The sequence below is a fragment of the Alligator mississippiensis genome, chromosome 4 (genome assembly GCF_030867095.1).
Source record: "Alligator mississippiensis isolate rAllMis1 chromosome 4, rAllMis1, whole genome shotgun sequence".
NCBI lineage: Eukaryota > Metazoa > Chordata > Crocodylia > Alligatoridae > Alligator > Alligator mississippiensis.
The window spans coordinates 164,409,377-164,430,935 of NC_081827.1; the positions used below are offsets into that span (position 1 = coordinate 164,409,377).

Here is a 21,559-nt window from a genome sequence, read left to right on the forward strand (position 1 = left end):
TCCCACCTCAGCTGCCACCTCCAGTCTTGGCACCACCTGCCCCAGCTCTTCACACATACAGCTGAAGCAACTGATTCCCTTCCCTTGCATGCTCCAATTCACACCCCTGGTCCCCAGAAGCAGCAGCCACCCCCCCCTCCGCCAACAACTAAAGGGATGTGAGGGTGGAAGGTGTGTAGGCAAAAGCAAAAGGAAGTCACATTCTCCGGTGGCAGGTCTGGTGCTCAGAGCCCTTCAGTGTCACCTGTGACAGGGCCACCCCTGCAGCCTTAAGCCCATTTGCTAATTTATCCCCTAATGAGCAGCTGGATGAGGAAGTAGGCACAGGCTTGGGGAGCCTGGAGAGATTGGAAGTACCTTCTTGCACTCCCCAACTGGCAGGGAAGATGTTCACCTAGCTGCCTCACCTCCTTATGAAACTGCAAGTCCAGTCTCAGACCTGGTCACACAGGATCAGGGCCCTTAATGCAGTTGAAAGCAAACCTCCCTGGGCTGGTATCTGACCCTGTATCCCAAGTGATAGGTTCCCATCCAGAGTCATCCTCTCTGATCCCCACTGCACGGGGGGTGGGGCTTTCAGAAAACCTCCAGCCTTCGTTAGGAGCAATCGTGCTCCCCCCAACACCCATCCCCATCCCCGTCCTCCACGGGGCCATGGCTCTGCATGGCGAGGCCTGAATAATGGAAACTCCGTGCACTGGGCTGGGAATAGCAGGCAGCGGGAGCAAGTCGGGAAGCCTTGTCGAGGAGAGAGTATGAATTTTTTATTGGCCACGCTTGACTTAGCCCCTTCGGCTGTCACAAGGCAGGGGGGCAGGGAGGGGCAGAGAGTGGAAAGGCAGCTCAGCTCAGCTCAACTCAGTACAGCACGGCACGGCATGCTAGCCAGCCAGCAAAGCAGGGCACAGCCACCCACTTGCCCACATCAGTGGGAAAAAGAATGGGGTGCTCAACTGACAGGGAGGGGGGTATTCCAGGTCACTGGGTTGGGCAGTCTCTCTCCTGCTACCCTTCCAGCTCTGACCACAGGCGTTGACCTACTTTCTGCTGCCAGCATTGGGCGGATAAGGAGGAGCTGCTGTTCGCTCCCCCAACCGCCCACTGCACCACACTCAGGAGCGGGCCCGGTGCCCTCCCCAGCTGTTGAGAGAACTGGAAAAAAAGGTCCAGAACCACAGTGCCATGGGATGTGGCTGACAGGGCAGAGGCACAAATCTTTTACCCAGGGGAAGCCAGAAGGTCAGGCCCCATTTACTCATATCTCCTGCTCACGGCTCTGCCAGGGCCTCTCAGCTGCCCACTATCAGCCACAAGGCGCAGGTCTGAGCTGCCCCCTTCTGATCTGTCTCTGTTCATCACATTAGCGGTGGCTTCTGGACTTCATTGCTTTCTCAACCCTCCACTCCCAGTCCTGGCTCTTTCCCAGGTCTGGTGGCAAGGCCTGCTGAAGGGTATTCCCAGACTAGGGACAGGGCAGTGCTGGCAGCCTGGACACCTGGGTTCTGTCTACCATTATTGGAAGGAGGGTGGTCTACAGGTAAGAGCAGGGCACCAAGGTTTGCCACCCAACTCTGCCATAGACCTCCTCCTCTGCTCGAGGGGACAGTTATGGGCTGGCAGCTGCCTTCCCCTGCAAACCCTTCCTCCTGCCCCAGCATATGATCACGAGGCTGGTGCTGGGCCAGCTATGCTGTACAGCCCACCAGGCAGATGTGCTCACTGCCCAGCCTTTCTGTGAGCCATGAGACACAGGTAATGCTTCTGACCCGGTCATGCACGCTGTGTGGGTGGGCATTGGAGGTGGCCAGTGCTGGGACTGAGGCAGGACCAGGGACATTCTGAAATGCCCCCCTCAACAGCCTGCCAAACCCCCCAGGGCTGCCACATGCTCTGGCTAGTGTGAAGCAGCCCCTTAGCACTGAGGTTGCCCAGCCCATACCCAGCGCTGGTGGGAATGTGTTGGAAGGCAGGAGCAGCTTAGTAGGTAAGCCAAGATCTGGTGATTTCCAGGATGGATACGTCTGACCCTGGGCACCAGTAGATGCCAGGTGCCTCCACAGGGGTGCATGTAGGGAGAACTTCCCTCTTCTACATAGTCACAGCAAGCAAGTCAGAGCCACGTGAGCCCACAGAACCATGTTCCCAGAGGCACGCCAGCCTCCCACATCCAGGCTGGCAGCAGACTGGGCACAGTGCCAGGCCTGTGCAAATTAAGGCTTCCTGAAGAACTGTTCTGGACAAAGGGCTGCTCCATTCATGGCCTCAGGGCTCATTAATCGCTTGGGCTAGACTGCCACACTCCATCTCTCTCCCCTCCAGACACGGCTGGAGGGCACTCTCCTGAGCAGCGCAGCGTGTTGGGGTCAGGGCCTGCAGAACTCCATGGCCATGATGGGCTGCACCTTCAGGAGCAGCAACACCTGCTGTATAATGTAGGGTACTGGCTCCCATCACAGAAGCCTCCAGCCGCTCCCAGACCCTAGCCTCAAGGCTGGAGAGCTTTCTGCTCTAATCCAGCCTGGGCATGCCCACGCACAGCAAAGCCACCGCACAGCATCCAGACCTGGCAAGTGCTGCCTGGGGAAACAGACATGCTCAACAGCAGGGCATGGGGCACCCAGGCCTGCTGTACCCTAGCCCATGCCTTTCCTGGAGGTGGATATGACTGGACATGGGGCATGTCATCGGACTCCAGTGAACCCCGAGCAGGTCACCCCTTTCTAAGCCTGGGGACTTGTAGCAGCCACTGCACTAAACAGATGCACTATTGGTCCCAGCAGGCAATGCTCCATCCCAGCTGAGTGCTGAGACCCCAGTGCATGCTGGGGGCTGTAGTCTCTGCCACCAACCCTTCTGCTACCCGGCTGTGCCTGCAACCCACAGGGGAAGGATGGGCTGTAACCAACTCAGATGCTCATGGCTTTGCTGGGGAAACTCGCAGAGCTGGCAACTGAACCACGATAAGGAGCCTCCAAGGATGCCTGCATCCCAGGACAGCTCAGAGGAGCAAATGGAGACATCACAGAGCAAAGAAGCCCCTGTGGAGGAAATTAGCTTGGGAGGGGAGGGGAGGGGAAACAAGGAGGGTAAGAGCAGTGGGTGTGTGGAGCCTGCAACTCCAGGACCACAGCAACTTCACAACTCAGTATCCAAGTGCTTACAAGGTCACATGCTGTCAGGGGACCCACAAATAAGCAGGAGATTCTACCACAGGGGATGAGGAGCGGGGAGCAAAACAGACTTAAGGAGGGGCAGAGAGGGAGAAACAAGCACCCCCAGCTGACATTCCCATGCAGCTGGGCCCGGGGGATCGGCTAATAACTCCACTGTGCGCAGATGACAGTTCCAATCACATCAATTACAGGGCGGGAGGATAAAGAGCAGTGTTGCTGACCTGGAAGGGCAGATCGCAGAGGCTGAATTAACTCAATTCTGAGCTGACAGCAGGGGGCTCACACAGGAGCGCAGCTGGGAGGGGTGATGTGGGGCTGGTGCCCCCCCACCTGCTATCAGGCCCTGGATCCCTGCTTCCTCCTGAGTGCCCCACTGCTGCACCCACAGCCAGGACAGGGGAGCACTGGAGCCTGCAGCTCCTGGAGAAGGCGCCCCACGCCCAACAAAGGTCAGGGAGCATCGCCATCCACCTGTCGGCTTGTATTAGGGAGAACCAAGCCATCCGCATGCCCCATGCTGGGACCCTGTGCCCCTCCCAGCCCTGCCTGAAGGGGGATGCCAGACTCAGTGCCCCGATTTCCACCCCCTGCCAGGCCACACACAGACACAGACAACATACAAGTAGGAGGCAAGGGGCAACCCCCAGCAGCACCAGGGCAGCCTGGCACACTCCCATCAGGAGGGACAGGATCCCATGATGTGGGGATCCAGGGCTCTGCACCCCTCAGCCTTGCACAGCACAGGGGTGGTGGGAAATCAGCAGCACAGCTACACTTGAGTCCCTTGGAGAACATGCTAGAACCATCCCCCAGCCTGGTTCTGTGAACAGGCAATAGCAGTGGCTTAGCGCATTCGCATACCAGCCCAAGCTTGCACACGCTCATGAGCACACGCACGTATGCACTCACACAGGCACGTATGCAGGTTATCCTTCCCCACAGCTGTCCCATACCTCAGCTCAGCTGGTAACCCTCACTTTTAATCTGCCGCCCCCTCCCACCCCAGCCATGGGCTTCCCCACCCCCAAAAAGCTCTGCTGCCCCCCCCAACTGACTGCAGTATTTTTCTGAGAAGGCCCTAGCCTGGGAAGAGCTGACTGCATGGATTTTCCAAACCCAGAGGGCACAACACTGGGCACCAGGCCTGACATGGGCAAAGAGGGATGGGCACAGAGCATGCATTAGCCTCTTCAGCAGAGCTATGATCCACACTCCAGCACGCAGGACCACCGTCAGGCCTGACACAGTGGGCCTGAGGGAGATGGGCAGGGGGCAGTGGGTTCTCTGCTCAGGGCAGCAGGAAGCCTGCAGAGAAGGGGCAGGGCTGGGCGGCAGGGATGTTTTGTTGACGGCTCACCCATAGGATTGCGTTACATTAACCGTGCCCCTGTTCCTAACCCATCTCTGCCCTCAGCAGGGCTCGGCCTCAGCTCTGGGGCCAGCTGCCATGCTGGGGTCAGGCTTGGCAGACAGCACATCAGCACCAAAGCACAGTGATAAAAATAACCCTGGTGCCCTCCCCCTGCCCCAAGGCCGCTGGCAATGGGGAATAGCTGCAGGAGCCAAAAAAGGGCCAAAAAGAGTAGTGCTGGGAGGGTGCCATGGGAAAGCAGGTGGAAGGGCCAAGAGTGCCTGGCTCCCGGGTTCACGGAGACTGGCTGACACAACCCTCCCCTCCAGTGTGTGAGCAACTAGGGGGGGACCCGCCAGGACTTTTCTGCCCCATCCAGAACCAGAAGGGACTCACCCCCAATAAAAGGGGAAGCTGGAACCCAGCTCCATACAGGCAGGGCACTCTCTCCCTGGCTCTGCAGGTATCCCAAAGCCCCCTGCCAGCTCAGTCCCAGTGCCCCTCAGTCCTGACCCTATTAATTTGGCAGAGGTGGGGAAGCTCCTCCCTTCCCCCAATCCAGCTAGTTTCATCCCTGGACCCTGCACATCTTCCCCACAGGCAAGAGCCCAGTTCTGGGAGACCTCCAGAACCTTAAAAAAAAAAGCACCTAGAGTTGCAGAGAGGAGGGGCTGAGGGTCAGGACACCTGGGGTCTATTCTCAGTTCTGCCACTCTGCGAATTGAGAAAAGTCATGTCCCCATCCCGTGCCTCAGTCCCCCTGCTGTCCCAGCTGCCTTTCCCCTGCCCTCCCCAGCACAGGAGGAGCAGGAGTTGGGAGTGCCCCAGGAAGCCATGGGGGAGTCTAGAGTATCAACCCCCCAGGCACATCCGGATAGCTGTCATTACCCCACGCTTGCCCAATGCCTAAGCAGAGGTATCCGCCATGCTGTCAGTAACACACCCATCCCCACCCCTTCCCTGAGAAAGCCACAACACAACAAGCTCTTGCAGCAACTGGGCTGGGAAGGGGGGAGGGGGGAAGAGAGAAAGAATTTGCTCCCTGAGACTGGCACTGGGGTGCTGGGCACAGAACCCAAGGATCAGCTGCCCCAGGGAGGAGGTGCCCCGCACTGGGCCAAAGGGGTAGTAGAGTGTGTGTACTCCCATTGCACCCTACGATGCCATCCGCCGTCAGGCTTGCTTCCCCTTTTCTGGCTGGCGCTTACGAAATCACACAAACTACCTCGTGCGGAACCTGCCAACGCCCCAGCCTGGGAGAGGCCTGGGCAGGAGGTTCCCAGGCTGAGTGGACTTGGGCACCACCTGGAGGAGGCCCAACCAAGGGGCCACTGAAGATGGTACCTGGGGTAGGTGGGGGGGGGGGGAAGGAACACCCCAAATCTCTAGGCATCTCCTGCACTTTGCAAGCAGCCCTGGCTGGAATCAAGGGCAGAAGAGCACCCCCTGCTGAGTCCAAACCCAAATTGCACCCTGAGGGATGGGGACAGAGCTGCTTACCAAGGAAACCCCTGCCCCACTCCATTTCCCTTACATGATGTTCCTCAAGCCTCATCTCCCTTGCCAGAAATGTCCATTCCCCTCCCCTGGCTCAGTACAGAGATGAGGAGCAATGGTCCCTAGCAAGGCCACAGATGGTACTAGCCAGCCCCACTGCAAAAATCCACAGGAGCACTGAAGCTCAGCTATCCTCTCCCACTCCTCTTCCCTGCCCCCTCACTTCAGCTTGATGTTAATACAGCAGCTTCGTGGCAGGCCAGAGCCACCCCACCCCACCCCACCCCAGAGGGGCACCATGTGGACTGTGGCAAGGTAGGAGCAGGGCAGGCTACACCCAGCACAAAGGGACCACAGTCCAGTCTGTGGGGCTCAGGCCCATGCAAGGCCTGGTAAGTTGGAGCCCTGCTCTCAGCCATAGCTCCCATCACACTAGGCTCTGGTTTCCATTACTGCCAAGTGTCACCAGTAGAGCCCATTGAATGGAGTGGGGCCACACCAGCCACAAACTTGAGCTGGAGAAGGCAGAGGTGGGCTGGGAAGGGGGCAGGGGTCTGGCCCCAGCCCCTCATGGCTGCTGACCAACTCTGCTCCCCACCTCCCCCCAACTATTGGATTTGTCTGCTCGGCGGGGTGGGGGGTGGCCCCCTCCTGCAGCAGCTGGCCCCAGCTCTCAGCACCCCAGGGCTGCAAGGGGCCCAGGCACATGGTTTGAGGGGGTCTTGGCCAGCAGAGCCACTGAGGGCAGGGAAGAGGCAGCCAGCTCCAGCAGCCAAAGAGAGACCCCAGAGGACTAGACAGCCACAACAGCTGCAGCACATCTGAAGCAGCCGGGCTGTAAGCCGGTGGGGCCCTGGGGGCAGTTGGGATCCCTCACTTGACGAGCAGCACAGGATATGGGGGGAGGTTGGGGCTTATCTCTGCCCAGCTACAGCCCCTGGAAGGGGAAGACAGGGGGTTCCTTGGCTCTCCCCTGAAGTGGGACTCCCAGCACTGTCTCACTTGTGCGCAAAGTCTAGGACAGCTGTCCCCCTGCCTGCCACAGCCAGGAGGGCTGCTATTAGAATTGCTTTGGCATCAGCCCTGCATAATCAGAAACAGGGGAGGGCAAGACACCTGGGTTCTCTTCCCAGCTTGGACAATAACCCAGGAGCATCATTTCCTTTCCTTCTGCATGGGGGAAGGGGAGTGGGCAGAGACCCGTGCCAGAACCCACCTCCCACTGCTGTCTGGATCCTGCAGAGGAGGGGAGGGGTGTGGTTGGCTGCTTGGGCTCAGGCTACAAAATACTGTAGGTCCTACCAAAACAGGGATCCTCCTGGGAATGTGCTGTGTGGGAAGCCCAGCACACATTTCTAAAGGCAGAGCGTGGAGCTGGGCAGGATGCTGCGAGCACTGTCTGTCTCGCCATGCTGGCATCAGTCCCTGTCCTGGGGAAAACAGAGAATCACCAAGGAGCAGGGGCTGAGACTGAACATCCTCCACCCACTGGCTTCCAGGGAGCCACAGCTCCCTTTCCCCACCAAGTCAAGAGGAAAGGCCCAGCAGAGAGGTCACCATTGCTGGCACTACCCTAATGCAAAGTCTTTGGGCCACACAGTACTAGGCACCCCCCTTACTCCATGCACCTGCAGGAACAGAGAGCCACAAGAGAGCAGCCAGGCTGTCAGCTGGGGAAAGTGTGAGACGGAGCCAAGCACTAACATGCCCAAGGTAACACAACAGTTCAGGGGCAGAGCTGTAAATAGGGGAGAGGTCTCTGAAGTCCCAGGCCCCTGCAGAGCTGGGCAGCTTCACACACAGCCACTGACAGGGCTGGGTAAGAGCCCCTTGGCCTAAGCCTGCCCCCATATGCCCAACAGACCCTGCCAGGACCGGTCAGCCAGGAGTTAGCCCTGTTCCACACACAGCTCTATCTGCAGGCCTGCCTCTCAGCACTGCCCCCCAAGAAGGGGAAAAGCGATCAGGACACCTGTAAGACTTCCCCCCCTGCAGATGTGTAAGGGGCTTCCTGAAACCAGACATATGCCACAATCACAGCCTGCCCCCCTTCCCCACCCCACACCAGGGACTTCTCAGCTGCCCCAGGCCACAGAGGAGCACAGCATGAGTCAAGGCAGCCTTAAGACTGCTCTAATTCTCAGGAAAAGGTCAAACCCTGGACTCTCCTTGCACAGGCCCAATGCAAACAGCCCTGGCAACTCAGCAGAGTCATTTCCCAGTGCAGGCAGCTGGCAGTCAACACTGACCCCCTGCCAGTTTAGCCAGACTCCAGGCCCAGCAAAGCCAGGTTCTTCCAACAAGCGGAAGCGAGGATCCTACGGCAAGGGCTGGCTCAGACCCAAACCCTCACCTGCTGTGAAGCAGAGACCCAGGAGGCAAAGGGAGGGATCATGCTCTCAAGGCAGGGGTAAAACTTGTTCCTTAGAGAAGTATGACCCATAAAAGGGAATTACCCCCTGGTGTGGGTCAGCCTGGACCCTCTCACCACTAAGGGCCTTGTCCAAGTCACACCTATGGCTGGAGGTGGGGTAGGGTGGCATTGGACACAGGATAGACAGGGAGCAAGTTCAGGACTTCATACATATAGTCCCTTCACCTCAGACGTGGCTAGACTGCGTTCTCAGGAGCTGGATCACCCAGAGTCAGAGCTCCTGCCAGCATGGGAAGCCTCACCCCCCAGACCCGGTGGTCTGCTTCAAGCCCCAAGCTCCAGGAGTCATGAGATCTTGGTGCAGGGGAGGGAAATTTCCCACTAGACAAACAAAAGCTGACCAGGCCCTCATGGCTAGAGAGAACAATGACAGGCACGAGCCTGGGCAGGCAGGTCCAGTCAGGGCATCTGGGAACCAGCTTCCCAATATACAAGGAGCTTGGGGCTGCCCCAGCATCTGCCAGGTGCCCAGCTAGGGATTTCTAAAGCACCCGAGCTGGGCCCCTAGAACATGCTCAGGCCCTGGCAGCTCCTTGGAAAACGCAGCCCTGTGGGCACATTCTCTCTAGGCAGCAAGGCGGCTGCCCACCACAGATGCACAGAGCGGGACCTCCCCCATTCCCGAGACTGGGAGCCTTGCACCCCCAGGGGCCCTTCCCCAGCCCACTTGAGTGCTGTATTATTAAAAGACTGCCGTATGCAGTGTGGGGTGGCTCACATGAGGCTCCCCTGCTCCTATCAATAATTGAAGATCTTAATGACAAGAGCTGCCGAAGCTGGCGAGCACGCAGCTGGGAGAGGACGGTGCGGCCCGTCTCTCCCCCGCAGCAACAAGCGCCTGCTGCGCCTATCAAGCGCTGACCCCCCGTGCCCTCCCTACTGAGGGGGGCTCCAGCTCAGTTACAGGCCTGTGCGGTGGCTCTTGGCGACACCCAAGCCTTGCCCGGAGGTATCCTGTTCAAAGCGGCGGCGTTAAATATTCAGGTCTCCCCCCCTTACATGTCGCACGGGCTGAGTGGCGTGGCATGGCCTGCTTGGGTGATGGGGCTGAGCAGGTAGGTTCAAAGAGCTCGGTCCCCCTGGCGCCCAGCTCAGTAACCACGGCTACCCAAGCCGTAAGATGAGGCCTGAAAGGAAACCCAAGTTTCCACTAGAAGTGATTGCTGGGGGAGGAGGGGGGTGGGGGCAGGGACAGGTTTGTGTCTTGGACCAGCTGCCCCGTTCCCATGCCCAACTCCCCACCACGGGGAGTGAGGCATGGGGACTGGGGCTCCCCCAGCAACTCTGGCTGCCCCAGCCTTGAGAGGCAGGAGTTGGGTGTGAAGCAGAGCATGGCTAACACGCTGGGGAAAGGATAGGAAAGAGTGCCCGAGGACCACACTGGCCCACAGGGTGGGCCTGAGCCCAGGCTCTCTTCCCCAGAAGAGCCCGATCCAAGGAGGAGCTGTTGGAAGGACCAGCTTACCAGGAGGAAAGCCCGAGTACCCTGCACCAGACCCTGAAACCCCGCTCCACACTCTGCCCAGAGACTCGGACTTCCAGACCCGAACAAGCAGCTCCACCCATCAGTATCTCTGAACAGTTCCTTTTCCTCCCTGCCACTGAACCACCAGGCCAAAGCCCAACAGCCCTGTTACTTGTCTATCACCAGGGTGTCAGGGCCCATGAAGGAGCTAGACAAAGTCGATGCTGATAGAGGGCGAACCTGCCATCCTAGGAACACAGGTTAACTGCACCTGCCAGATCCCCCATGAGAAACCTGGTGGGCACTGAGTAACTAAAGACAAGGCAGGACACACCTGGTGGAACTACCTCCTTCTCTAGGCTCCCACATCCCCCACAAGCTCAGGTGTTGCAGAGCCACTTCCAAACACTACCTGGGCACTGGCCGTTGGGTGGGAAGCATGTGTCATGCATACACGCACACACAAACGTGCTGGCTGTACTTCTGACCACCTCAGGCTTTCCTCCACTCCCAGGTCTCTCCTCTCTGCCAATACAAAGTTCTTTAAGAAACTGGAAACCAGCATGAGCCCCATTTAACTGCTGAGGAAACTGAGGCACCGAAAGGGGAAGCAAATAGCTTGAGGCCACGTGGCACCACTGTGCAGGAGCTAGAGATAGAGTCCAGGAGTCCTGTCCACTGCTGCACCTGCCACCCAGCGCACACGTGGACGCGATGAGCAGCATGGCCTGACCTGACCTCAGCTGACATGAGGGAGCAAGAGCAACCCAGACCCTCCTGTGTGCAGTGACACGTGGGAGCATGGGGACTATGGTCACAGTGGCCAGCACTTGCTCTGACTCAGCTGTGTGGGGATCAATGCAAGCCCAGGGCACCACAGCTGGATACACATGGATGGGTCTGGAGAGGCCACAATTCTTGTATTCACCCAGACATACACGCACACGCAAATACACATACAGATACATGCACACACGCGCGTGCACTGCTTCCAGCTGCTCCCCCCCCTTTGCAGCCCAAGCCCTTCGCGGCGTGTTTGTGATTATCCAGGTCCTTGTGATAAACGACCCTGTCAGGAATAAATTTAATCAGAAGCAGACAAGATGATTATATTTATCACTTTCTACTGATCTGCAGCTCGGGGGCCAGAAGCGGCCGTGAGGGTATTGTAGGCTGAACAAAGAGACCATTAATAACGACTCTGGCCCCAGGGCGCCAGGGCCCTTATTGCATTTTTTATTCGTTGGAGTTCTCTCCTCCAGCGCCTCCTCGTGCCTGCTCCCCCTTGCCGAATCGCTTTGTCTTCCCCCAGCCCCATGCTCCCCAGGCAATATTTATCCTGCACATTGATTTAAAGGGATAATTAAGGGCTGAGGGTGGGTTCCTTCATTTTATTTTATTTTTAAATTAAAACGGGCGGGCGGGAGGGGAAGAGCCTTGGCGCCTTTTCACCTCAGAGAAGCACGTGGAGCCAGAGCACAGCCCGAGGGCACATTTGGGAGGACCAGACAAGAAGAGCACCGTGTCAGAGGGGTGGAGACGAGGGAGGTTTGCATGCTGTAAGTGGCACCAGCTGAGGAAGGGGGATGGAGCCCAGGGCTGGGATGGCAGGTCAGAAGTGAGAGGCACTGGCAGAGCTCTGCCATGAAGGAAAGGAGAAGCCTGCTGGATCCCGGCCCAGAGAGGGGGGCCATGCTATGGCATTACTGAACGAGGTGGGAGGGGACCCCGTCTCAGCAGCACTGCCCGGCACATGTTTCCAATCCACTGCGGGGGTGTGAAAGGGGGAGGGTGCACTGCGCTCCCAGCAGCGACCCCCATGACCTGCTCCACTCACTTCAAAGCCTCCTTCGCTGGGGCCTGGCACATCCACCCCCAAGGATGGAACTTCACACAGGGAAGGATAAAATGGGGCGGAGGGGAGGCTGGGAGCCCCCTGCCCCCGCCCCCTCCTGGTGCCACACGTAGTGATTAATGGGAGTGAAAAGTGAGACAGGGCCGCGCAGGCGCCCCTGTACCCCACACAGGGGAGGGGCCATAACATCAAAACCAGATGGACATCTCGACTGCACCAGCCTCCCCAGACCCCTCCACACCTTGCCGGGACTCCCCAGGTACCAGGCAGCTGGCGCCCGATCCACCAGGACCCACCCCCTGTAGGAGAGCTGCTGCCTCTCATCCCCACCCCCCATTTCAATAGACATCTCTGGGGCCTCCCTGTATGGAAGGGCCCCCAGCTGCCTGCCCCCACCACCCCAGCCAGACAGGGCTCACACACACCTAGGTTGCACGGACTGGGTCCAATAGTAATTAAAGCAAGCTTTCCCCATAAACAGAGCCAGCTGGGCCATTAACGGGCACAGGGCATAAACACTGTAATTATCAAATCAGGACGAGGCACTCCAATTAGCTCCCCCCCAGTGCCATAAACACACCCAAGCAGCCACCGCCATGCAAAGCCACATGCTGCAGACCACAGTGAATTCCAGCTGGGCCTGGCAAGGGCAGCCAGCCCTGAGCAGGGCTGTACCTCACTTTGGCAGGCTTGCCCCCGGCCCCAGTGACCCCAGTCCCAGTCCCTAACAGAAGCTGCTCTGCATACCAGGTGGAGCTAGAGAGTGGGATCTGTGCCCAGCCCCAGCAGGCAGGGAAGACAGGCCCCACACACCCAAATCTATTGCCAGCTTTGCACTGACCCACCGGGTCCGTCTCTTCTTGCAGATGGTTTCCTGCTCACTATTTGGCTGCGAGCTCCAGGGTGTCCTGGGGAATCCCCACCTCCACCCCTCACAAGCAAGCCAGGGCCCCGGCTGACTCCTAAGGAAACCTAGTGCCTTGTGTGCTTCTGAGGAGTTGCTGCCCACTACAGCCTGTGCAACAGGAGCTCAGTGAAGGCTGGAAACTTCCCCGTGCAGCTCAGCTGGGGAGGAAGGGGGCCACTAACCACCTGAGAAGGGTGCCCAAGCCCCACTCACACAGACATTGGGAAGTGCCAGGCACCGTGAACCTGCTGCTACAGAATCAGCCAGCAGCACCATGCTTGCCAAGCTCTACCGGGGTCCGCGTGCGAGGCAGCACGTGTGCATGTCACAGGGGTGGGGGTGGTTTGGAGCCCCAGGGCAGCAGCAATGCGTCTGCAAACCGGCTTCCCTAGACCCACAAAGGCTCCATTGTTGGCCAGGTGGCGGCGAGAGGGGGGGACTGGCAGGCCCAAGCAGCACCCTACCCACTCCTGTGCCCGAGGAGTGCGTGCGGAGGCCATCGGCATCCGAGGCTGCCTGGAGCTCAACTGAATGACAAGCCTTTCCCCGCCAGCTGCTGCTAGTGGGGACACACCCTGAGGGGCCAGCCCCAGGTGAAAGCTGCTCCAGTTAGCAGGCAGTAGTCTAGCCACTGCTCTCCCCAGACACCTGGGCTCCCCATGCCAGTGCTGCTCCAGTCCCACCCCACAGCAGAGTGCAAGGTCAGGCTCCTCCAGTGCCAAGGGACAGCCAGTCCCCACTTGCCGAGAGAGACAATACTGCACAGCCACCTCGGGGGTGGAAGACGGCATCTGTGCCCTCCCGCGATGTGCCGGCCGGGCGCCGTGCCAGCCCTCGGGTGAGCTGGCACCAAGCCCAGGCCCCAAAGCAGTGGCTGTCGGCTCAGGCAGCAGGAACAAGTCACGGCAGCCCCTTCACGCCTGAACTTTGCCCCAGTGTGGAGTCAACACGGCGGGAGGGATGGGCCCAGCCTGCCTGCCCGGCAGCCCGGCCCACACAGGCTGCTGCTCTGCGCAGACGGAGGCAGGGGAAGACCTGGATGCCTGGGTCATGATCCCAGTGTGGCTGAGAGCTGCAAGGCACAGCAGGGGGAAAGGCCTCGCTCATTCTCCTCACTAGAGGAGCAGGGCTGCAACAGCAATACCAGCAGGGGGCACTGCTCTAAGCTGCCCCTACAAGAGCTCGGTAGCTGGACATGGAGCCCCTCCAGACAGCATGGCTCTGGGCACCTAGGTAATGAGGGAACTGGAGAAAGCCCACCCCGTTGCCAGATTGCCCCACCTGCCAGCGCACCAGGCCTGAAGGGAGCTGCTCCAACAGGGAGACCTCTTCAGCACTGGAGACCCCCAGAGGGGTGGCACAGAAGGGGGTCTCCTCCCTGTACATGTGACTGGCTGACAAGAGGTCCGGTCTCCAGGGACTGAAAGGCCCTGATTGTTGGGCCAGGGCTCTGTGTGACAGGCTGGCATGGGCAGGAAGGAGTTAACCAGGCAACCTCTGGCTGAGCAGCTTTGCATGGGCAGGACCAAGGCCAGCCAGCTGGGGAAGTGCTTGGGGAGAAGGCAGCATGGCAGAGATAGGCAGAGCACCCTGGGCCTTGTCCTCCTGGGACAGGGCACCTGCCCTGCTCCACCCCAAGCCAGGAACAGTCTTTCCCAATCCCCAGCCTCTGAACCAGAAGGATAAAAGGTCCCCAGCCAAGGGGAAGAGAGACCCAATGAGGCTAATAGACCCAGCCCTGGTAAGGATGGAGCCCATCTCCATCCCATCAGGTACCACCCCCCAGCCCTGACCGGTGAAACATCTGCTGGAGGGCAAGTATGCGTCTGGGGACTTAGCCCCCCAAGCCTGGCTGGGCAGACCCAAGGCCCTTTGCAGACAAAGAGCTAAGGGGGGTGACCACCATCCCCATTTCACAGTGGGGAAACTGAGGCACAGAGGGGGCAGGCCTTGCCCAAGGTGGTGGAGTTAGGAGAGAACGCAGGAACCCTGGCTTCCACACTGCTCCCCCCTACTCTAACCACTACATCCCACCCCCCTTCCAAAAGAGAACTGAGAAGTCCTGGGTCCCCCCATCCCTAAACATTGCTCTCCAATGCCCCCTGCCCAAGCAGGACAGGAAAACGTTTGCCAGGGCTGGATGGGGGCCCAGGTGCCTCTTGTTTGAAGGCCAGCAGCTCCCGCCCCCACCCAGGCCTCCCTGTGCCACAAGAGGTTTGTTTATCCTTTGAAACCTTTGTTTCCTGTTATTGAGGCTATTTATAAAGCCCTCTCCAGGCAAGTGATGCTCCCGCTCTGACGCTGGGGAAGCAGGGGGGGGGGCTGCTCCTGCTCAGAGCCCAAGGGAAGGAACACGCAGTGCCACAGATGCATGGCACTCCAAATGTCAAGCTGCCCTCAACTCCCTCCCACCCCTGCGCCTGCCCACAGGGCTGCCAGCTGCTCAGCCAGTGCCCAACACACAGCCGGCACAGGGGCTAATAGCACTGGGTGGATCCATGGCAGGGTCCAAAGGAAAGGATCCCAACTGTAAATGGCAGGACCCCACTGAAGATAGCAGCTCTGAGGAGCCCACCCAGCCCCTGCCCCAGACCTGCACTGGGAAGCCTGCACCCTGCACTTAATGAATACAGCGATTTCCCCAGGGCAAAGACCAGCTCTCCCCAGCACTGCCCCTTGAGCCAGGGGTAGAGCAGGCACTGAGGCCTGTTTGAACAGCTCCACTGCCAAACCTATTCCCCAGTCCCTCCTGACACCTCAGACAGGGCTCCCCAGTCTCACGCTGCACTGCAGGGGGGCAGGTTCAAGAGATAGGGAGCTGGAGATGCCCCCATGGTTGCAGGAGCCAGGGGTTTCAGCTCCACAGGCAGGAGCTGCCTTCAGAGCAGTGGGGTCTCTGTGCAGTGACTGGGATGAGGGGACCACAAGCAGAAGCATCCACAGCACATCCCCACAACTCCCAATAGGGTTGTGGGCAGGGCCCAAGGTCTCTACTCCAATACTGCACTCCCAGGGCCTTGGACAAGTTCCTGCCCCTGTCTAAGCCTCCATCCTCTCAAGGCACTTCACCTGCAAGCTATTCACAGCCATGACCCTTTCCTCACTGTGAGTCCCTGGTGCCAGCAGTGGCATGCAGCCCTCCATAAAGGCAGCAACAACTCCTGCTAGAAATCCTACCCGGGGCTGGGCTTCTGTGGTACAGCAGAGATGTTCAGACCCTCCTCAATTCCTTGTTTTGCTTTGAACACACCAGTGACGATAGCTGGCAGGGAAGCACAGAGGTGCCAAGGGCCTCCCTACGCTTTGGAGATACAGCAGGTCACATCACGACCGCAGAGGTGATGCCTGCCTACTGCTCTGAACACAACCACAGAGCTCACCCTACCGTGACACCCACCGCCCCCCTGCCCCTCCCATCCTTCCCATGAACCCTGGGTATGGCTCCCCCATCCGCAGCAGACTGCCTTACCGGGGTCAGTAGTGATGGCAGGGTAGCACAGTGCCTGCCTGGCAGAGGGGCTTTGCAGCGTGGCACTGCAGGGCTTGGAGAAGCAGGACAGACTAGGATGGCAGCCCAGATGCACCCCCAACCCTGGTCCAAGCCAGTTATCGTGCTCCCCATCCACCTGCAGCCTCCCAGAGTCCTAATGTCTGACACTGAAGCGTGCTCCAGCAGGCAGCAGCCCACAGCTTAGCCTGGCTGGCAGGTGGCAAAACACAACACCCAGGCAGGGTGCTCACTGCAGGAAGAAAAAGCTGGGGGCCTGGTATGAGAATTCCGGATGGGGCCCAGCCCATTTCAGGGATGCCAGCCCCACTCCTAGCCCAATGACACTGCCCACTGCAGCGGCCCAGTGCCTAGCAAGAGCATGCATTGCACTGGGACAGGCGGGAACCCTGAGTGGCTCAGGGGACGGAGGAGGAAGCCGCCCAGTGAGCAGGGAAGGTTATAAATAGGTGCGCGTTCCCCCCGCAGCACCCGGATGAGGCGAGGTGGAGTGCAGCCCCAGCCTGGAGCCCCGCCAGCCGGCACTTCCTGTTTCTAAACACAGTCATTTCCCGTCCCCCAAAAAGCAAAAGTTAGGACAATGGGGGCAGAGCAACAGGGCCACTCTCTCCCAGCACAGAAACCCCCCACCCCCATCCGTCCCACAGCTACCAAAGCACTTTATGGGAAAGGGCGATTCCAACTGCTCCCTACAGGGAAAGTGAGGTACATGGTGCATCAGCAGCAGAGCCAACCGGACCCAGGAGTCCTGGCTGCATGTCATCCTCCAGATCTAACTGCTTGTTCCAGAAGGAGCAGAACCCAGGAGTCTGAGCTCCCAGCCCCTCCCTGCATGACCTCACTACTCCAGCCACAAGCACTGCCATCTGCAGCCTGCTGGCACCTTTGCCAATGCAGAGGAAGCTCCAGAGCTCGCCCACACCAGAGCAGGCAGGCTACAGCCATCAGCTGATCCACCTCAGCCCAGCTTCCCAAGCAACATTGTGATGATGGGTGAGGACTTACTGGCTGGCGAGGGGGTGCTGTATCCACTCACAGGGAGCTGGTGCTGGATGCCTGCCAGCGCGCCTGGCGGTGAGAGCCCACCAATCATGTGCGGGAAGAAGAAGGCGTAGTGGGGCATAGGGTACCCATTGAGGTGCCCGCCCCCAGGGGTGGGACAGGAGCTGCTGTTGCTGGCCATGGTGTGGGGGCCCTCTGGCACTGGGAACGCACAATCCCGGAGCAGAAGTCACATGTGGGAAGCCCGGAAGGCAAAGGCTTTACCGAGGCCCGGGCAGGTGCATGGGAGCTGTGTGGAGCACAGTTTGGGTTATGGGGCCTCCTTGCCCTGCTCAGGGGCTAACCCAGCATCCGCTGGGCCCAGACTCTGGCCACGGGCACCCACAGCACTGTCCTTGCCGATGCTTCTGAACGGGCCTCCTTCAGAACTGCAGGCAGGTCCCAGGAACTGCTGGCTCCAGTGGGCAATGATTCAAGGGCTGGCAGGTGATGTCCACTCAGTGGTTCCAGCAGCTGCTTGTACAAGGCCTGCAATGGGGAGAGAGACAAGACAGGGGTTGTTAACAATTGGGCACTGCAGGAGGAGTCTCCAGCCAGAAGCCAGCACAGGAACAGTGCCTGCGGCAAAACACCACTTGAGTGTGTAATATCAGCACCAAGCAGGAGTCGCGCACACATTGGGCCAGGAGTTCAGGCTGACCCCACACAACCTTGCACCTATGGTAAGGAAAGTGCTAAGCACACAGCATCCCTGGCACATACCAGAGCCTGGTCTCTCAGCAGGGGCAGTGCCTGGTCTAGGTGACATGGGGCCTTTTCAGGGCAAGCCCCATCTCACTGGTGCCTATGCCATGCCTAGTGCAATGGGGCTGCAAGGCTCTACCATAACACAATATGCCATGAAGCCCAGCAGGTCCGAGTGCCAGCAGCTGCCAGGACAGGCTGCAGTGGGCAAGTCCCAGGGATTGCCACCAGGAGTCTCCATGTGAGGTGGCTGTAAGGGGTTTCATGCACCTCCCTGCCACTGGCCCCCTGGGGCCCCCTCTGACCCAGAACTGGGTTAGCAGCAAGCAGTAGCTGGAGTTTTGACACAGGCACCACCTGAAACGATGGGCCAGGCTCTTTGGATCAAGGCAGCTGAATGGGGCCAGGAAGGGAAGACTAGTGCCCCCAGGCATGCATGCATGCACACACACACACGCAAAGCCCCTCACAACTTGCTGCGGTGAGGGGGTGGACGAAGGCTGGCAGCAGCACAGCATAGCAAAGCCACAGGGAACCTTATCATTTACCACATGCACTCTCCTGCTCCCAGGGCAGCACAGGGATGCCAGGATCCCCTGGAGTGGTTACTGCCCATGGAGTCAGTGCTGCCCGATTAGGGGGTGGCTAATCCCCAAACTTGCTAAAGCCAGAGCCAAAGCCAGCAGGACCAGAACCTCCCCCAGGCTTTTAATCTGTGGATTAACGGGACAAGAAGACGCGTAGGCAGCAGACTCAGGGAACAGGCCGTCAGCCAGGTGCGAGCACTGCAAACCTGCGACCCGCCTTGCCAAGAACCAATAGGGCTGTATGGAGCTGGGCTAGTAGGGGCTGTGGTAGGAGTGACAGGCCCTGTGCCCCCACAGCCCTGAAACACCTCACAACTGTGCTGTGTGGGCCAGGCCCGATGCCTGTGGGCATCAGTTCGCTGGCACACTGCCGTGCCTCCTGCTAGCACGTGCTCAGCCAGTCCCAGGACTGCCTCACTACACAAAACCCAGCTCCCACTTTCTCTCACTGCTCCCCACTGAATGCTTCTGCCTTGGGCCTCTTTAACCCTTTCAGGACAAGGGGCATTACCCAAGCCTCCAACACACCCACTGCCAGCCCTGCAGGCACTGTGGCCCAAGGCTCCCCTTGCATGAAGAGCATAGGGACCCCACTCTTCAACTTGTTCCTAGGGGCACCTTGAACCCAGCCCTCAGCACTACCCTGATGGATGCCAGCCATCTGACAGCCTACATGGGCAGCAGCAGTGGGAATAGTGCGTGCATCAACCCTGGGAAGGTGACTAAATCCCTAGAGTGCTCTGACCTCCTCCAAGTCTCTGGCCCACTTCATAAGGTGCCCGTCTCTCCTGCCCTCCCAATGCCAACCAATGCCATGTCTGGCATCTTTGCCAGGAGCAGCCATACAAGCAGTGGCTGGGGAGCCTGGCAATGGTTCCTGACCACACCAGGTGAAATGGCAGTAGTCCCTCCATCCCATGCAATGCTCAGCACTGGCAGGGTGCTACCCATACCCTCTTTTTTTTTTTTCCCCAGACCCTGCTCCTATAAAGGATCTAGGGATGGCAGCATCCCTACACCTGAAGGCTTAGTGAGGGGAGATGGCCCAAAGCCCTGGATCCCAGCCCAAGATCCTGGCAGCCTCCATAGGGGTATCAACTTTCAGAATTAATTTGGGCAGAAGCCCCCAATCACAGAGCCAGGTTGGAGCCAATGGACACAGGGATCTCAAAATGCAATTACCTACCACCAGCCTTGACTTGGGAAGGAGACATCTTGCCCAGTCTTCTCCTTCTGCCTTTGCTAAGCTGAAGTCCTTCCAGTGCAGGTAACCTTTTCATTAAGCCAACCCCAGGCATGCCCACAGCAAAGCCAACCAGCATTGGCACCACACAGCCCTTGGGGGGCGGAGGGACACGACGACAGGACACGGGGCATCTTGCCATTAGTCACATGCACTTGCCCATTCCATGCTCTGTACAGCAAGTCCTGGCAGCCTCAGGAGCTCAATCTTGGCACCAGCATGGACAAGAGACAGCTCTCTGAGTAAGGGATTGATGGCAGGGCTTTGACCTGAAAGAAATCAGCTCATGCCCGTACCCCTCCCTGGAGAGGGAAGCCCTGGGAGAATGAACTGCATGCAGGGGAGATGTACCACTTACCCAGCCAAACCTCCTCCTGCATCAGCCACCCTGCCCTGTTGGGAATCAGGGTCCCAGTCCCACCCTGCCCCACAGTTCTGGGAGAGGAGGAAAAAGGTCAAATATCTCAGCATCCTGCAATAGCCCAATCTCCACAGGGGGCCAGTGGCAGCTAGAGACACCAGGGCAAGCAGTAGAGCTGGAAAACTCCTTCCTGGCCACAGCAGGTAATACCAGCCTAGCACATGACAGGGGCTCTCCAGGACCCTCTGGAGGGGGCACTAGCAAGGAGACCAGACAGCTGATGCAGAAACAAAGTCTGTCCATTAGGCAGTTCCCCCCTGTGCCAATTCATTTGCTATGCCGTGCACACACACCCCTGCTGGGCTGATGGGTTACCCACTCACTTGCTATGTGCCACACCTGTGCCAAGGGCAGAGGTTCCCCCCCACCCCAATTGGGATCCTGATGGGCACTGTGTTCACTGGCCCACCCAGCTCTGCCTGGGGCCTGGGCATGTTTTGTTTTGCCAGCCGCTGCCCTCCCTAGCATGGGGAGACACATTTCACTGGCCAGGATGCCTATTTCCAGCAGCCCCAATCAGCACAGTGAGAAGAGGTCAAATGAGTACAGTGTCTTCAGCCAAGCCAAAGAAACCTCTCGGTGTCAAAGCCGCAAGAAGCTGAGCAGGGGCAGACTGCAGCATCATGCCACTTCAGTGCCCAGCCTGACCACATTGTATGGGTGGTAGGCAGATCCAAAGCCGTGAGGCCTGGAAATCTGGGAGAACAGGCTTGAAGATGCTGGTCCAGCACAGATATGCCCCAGCCCCAAGAGGCCCCTCAGTCCTAGCTAGTGGCCCCCTGCACCCAAACCCCAGGCTCCCTTCACAACTCTGTCCCTAACCCTGCCCCCCACTGCAGGCTCACCAGAGCCCTGGGTGGGTTAGTGACCAGCCATCATCTCTACTCCACAGGTGACTGGTGATCACGTGTGCACCAAGTGTGAGGGCTCCCAGGTGAGTAGCGCCCCCATCAGTTCTTCGCCTTTGAGGGCCAGGGCCAGCCTTCCCCATCCCCAAGGGCCAGCTGTGAGGCAGGAGCAGGGCAGCACAGCAGGATACAATCAGGCTGGGGAGGGAGACAGCCTGAAACAGAGGTGCTGCGCCATCAGCCCAAGGACAATACACCCTGGCTGGGCAGAGCCAATGCAGCCCTCCAGCTCAGCAAAGGCACACCAGGGGACAACACCCCTTCAGGGCAAGGCCCATGTCCCAGGCCCTACCCTGTGCCCCTGCCCTTCCTCTCCCCAGGAATCTGCTGCTGGCCCCCAGCTACCTTGCCCTAATGATCAATTTAGGGACGCAGCAAGGAGCTTGAACACACTCCTTGTGCTGCTATTACAACTCCTGGGGAGGGCAGGGTACAAGGAACCCTCTCCCAGCTCTTCTACACTC

The 21,559-nt window shown here is 59.0% G+C and overlaps 1 protein-coding gene across 2 annotated transcripts in view; it reads right to left on the reverse strand.

Annotated features, from left to right (window-relative positions):
- Positions 1 to 21,559, reverse strand: part of RARA (retinoic acid receptor alpha) — a 92,512-nt gene that overhangs the window by 45,350 nt on the left and 25,603 nt on the right. For both annotated transcript variants that reach the window (XM_014604740.3, XM_006270780.4), the window contains exon 2: positions 17,196 to 17,720. In XM_014604740.3, the coding sequence (XP_014460226.1) occupies positions 17,196 to 17,373 (178 nt within the window). In that variant the 5' untranslated portion in view covers positions 17,374 to 17,720. The remainder of the gene's footprint in view (positions 1 to 17,195; positions 17,721 to 21,559) is intronic.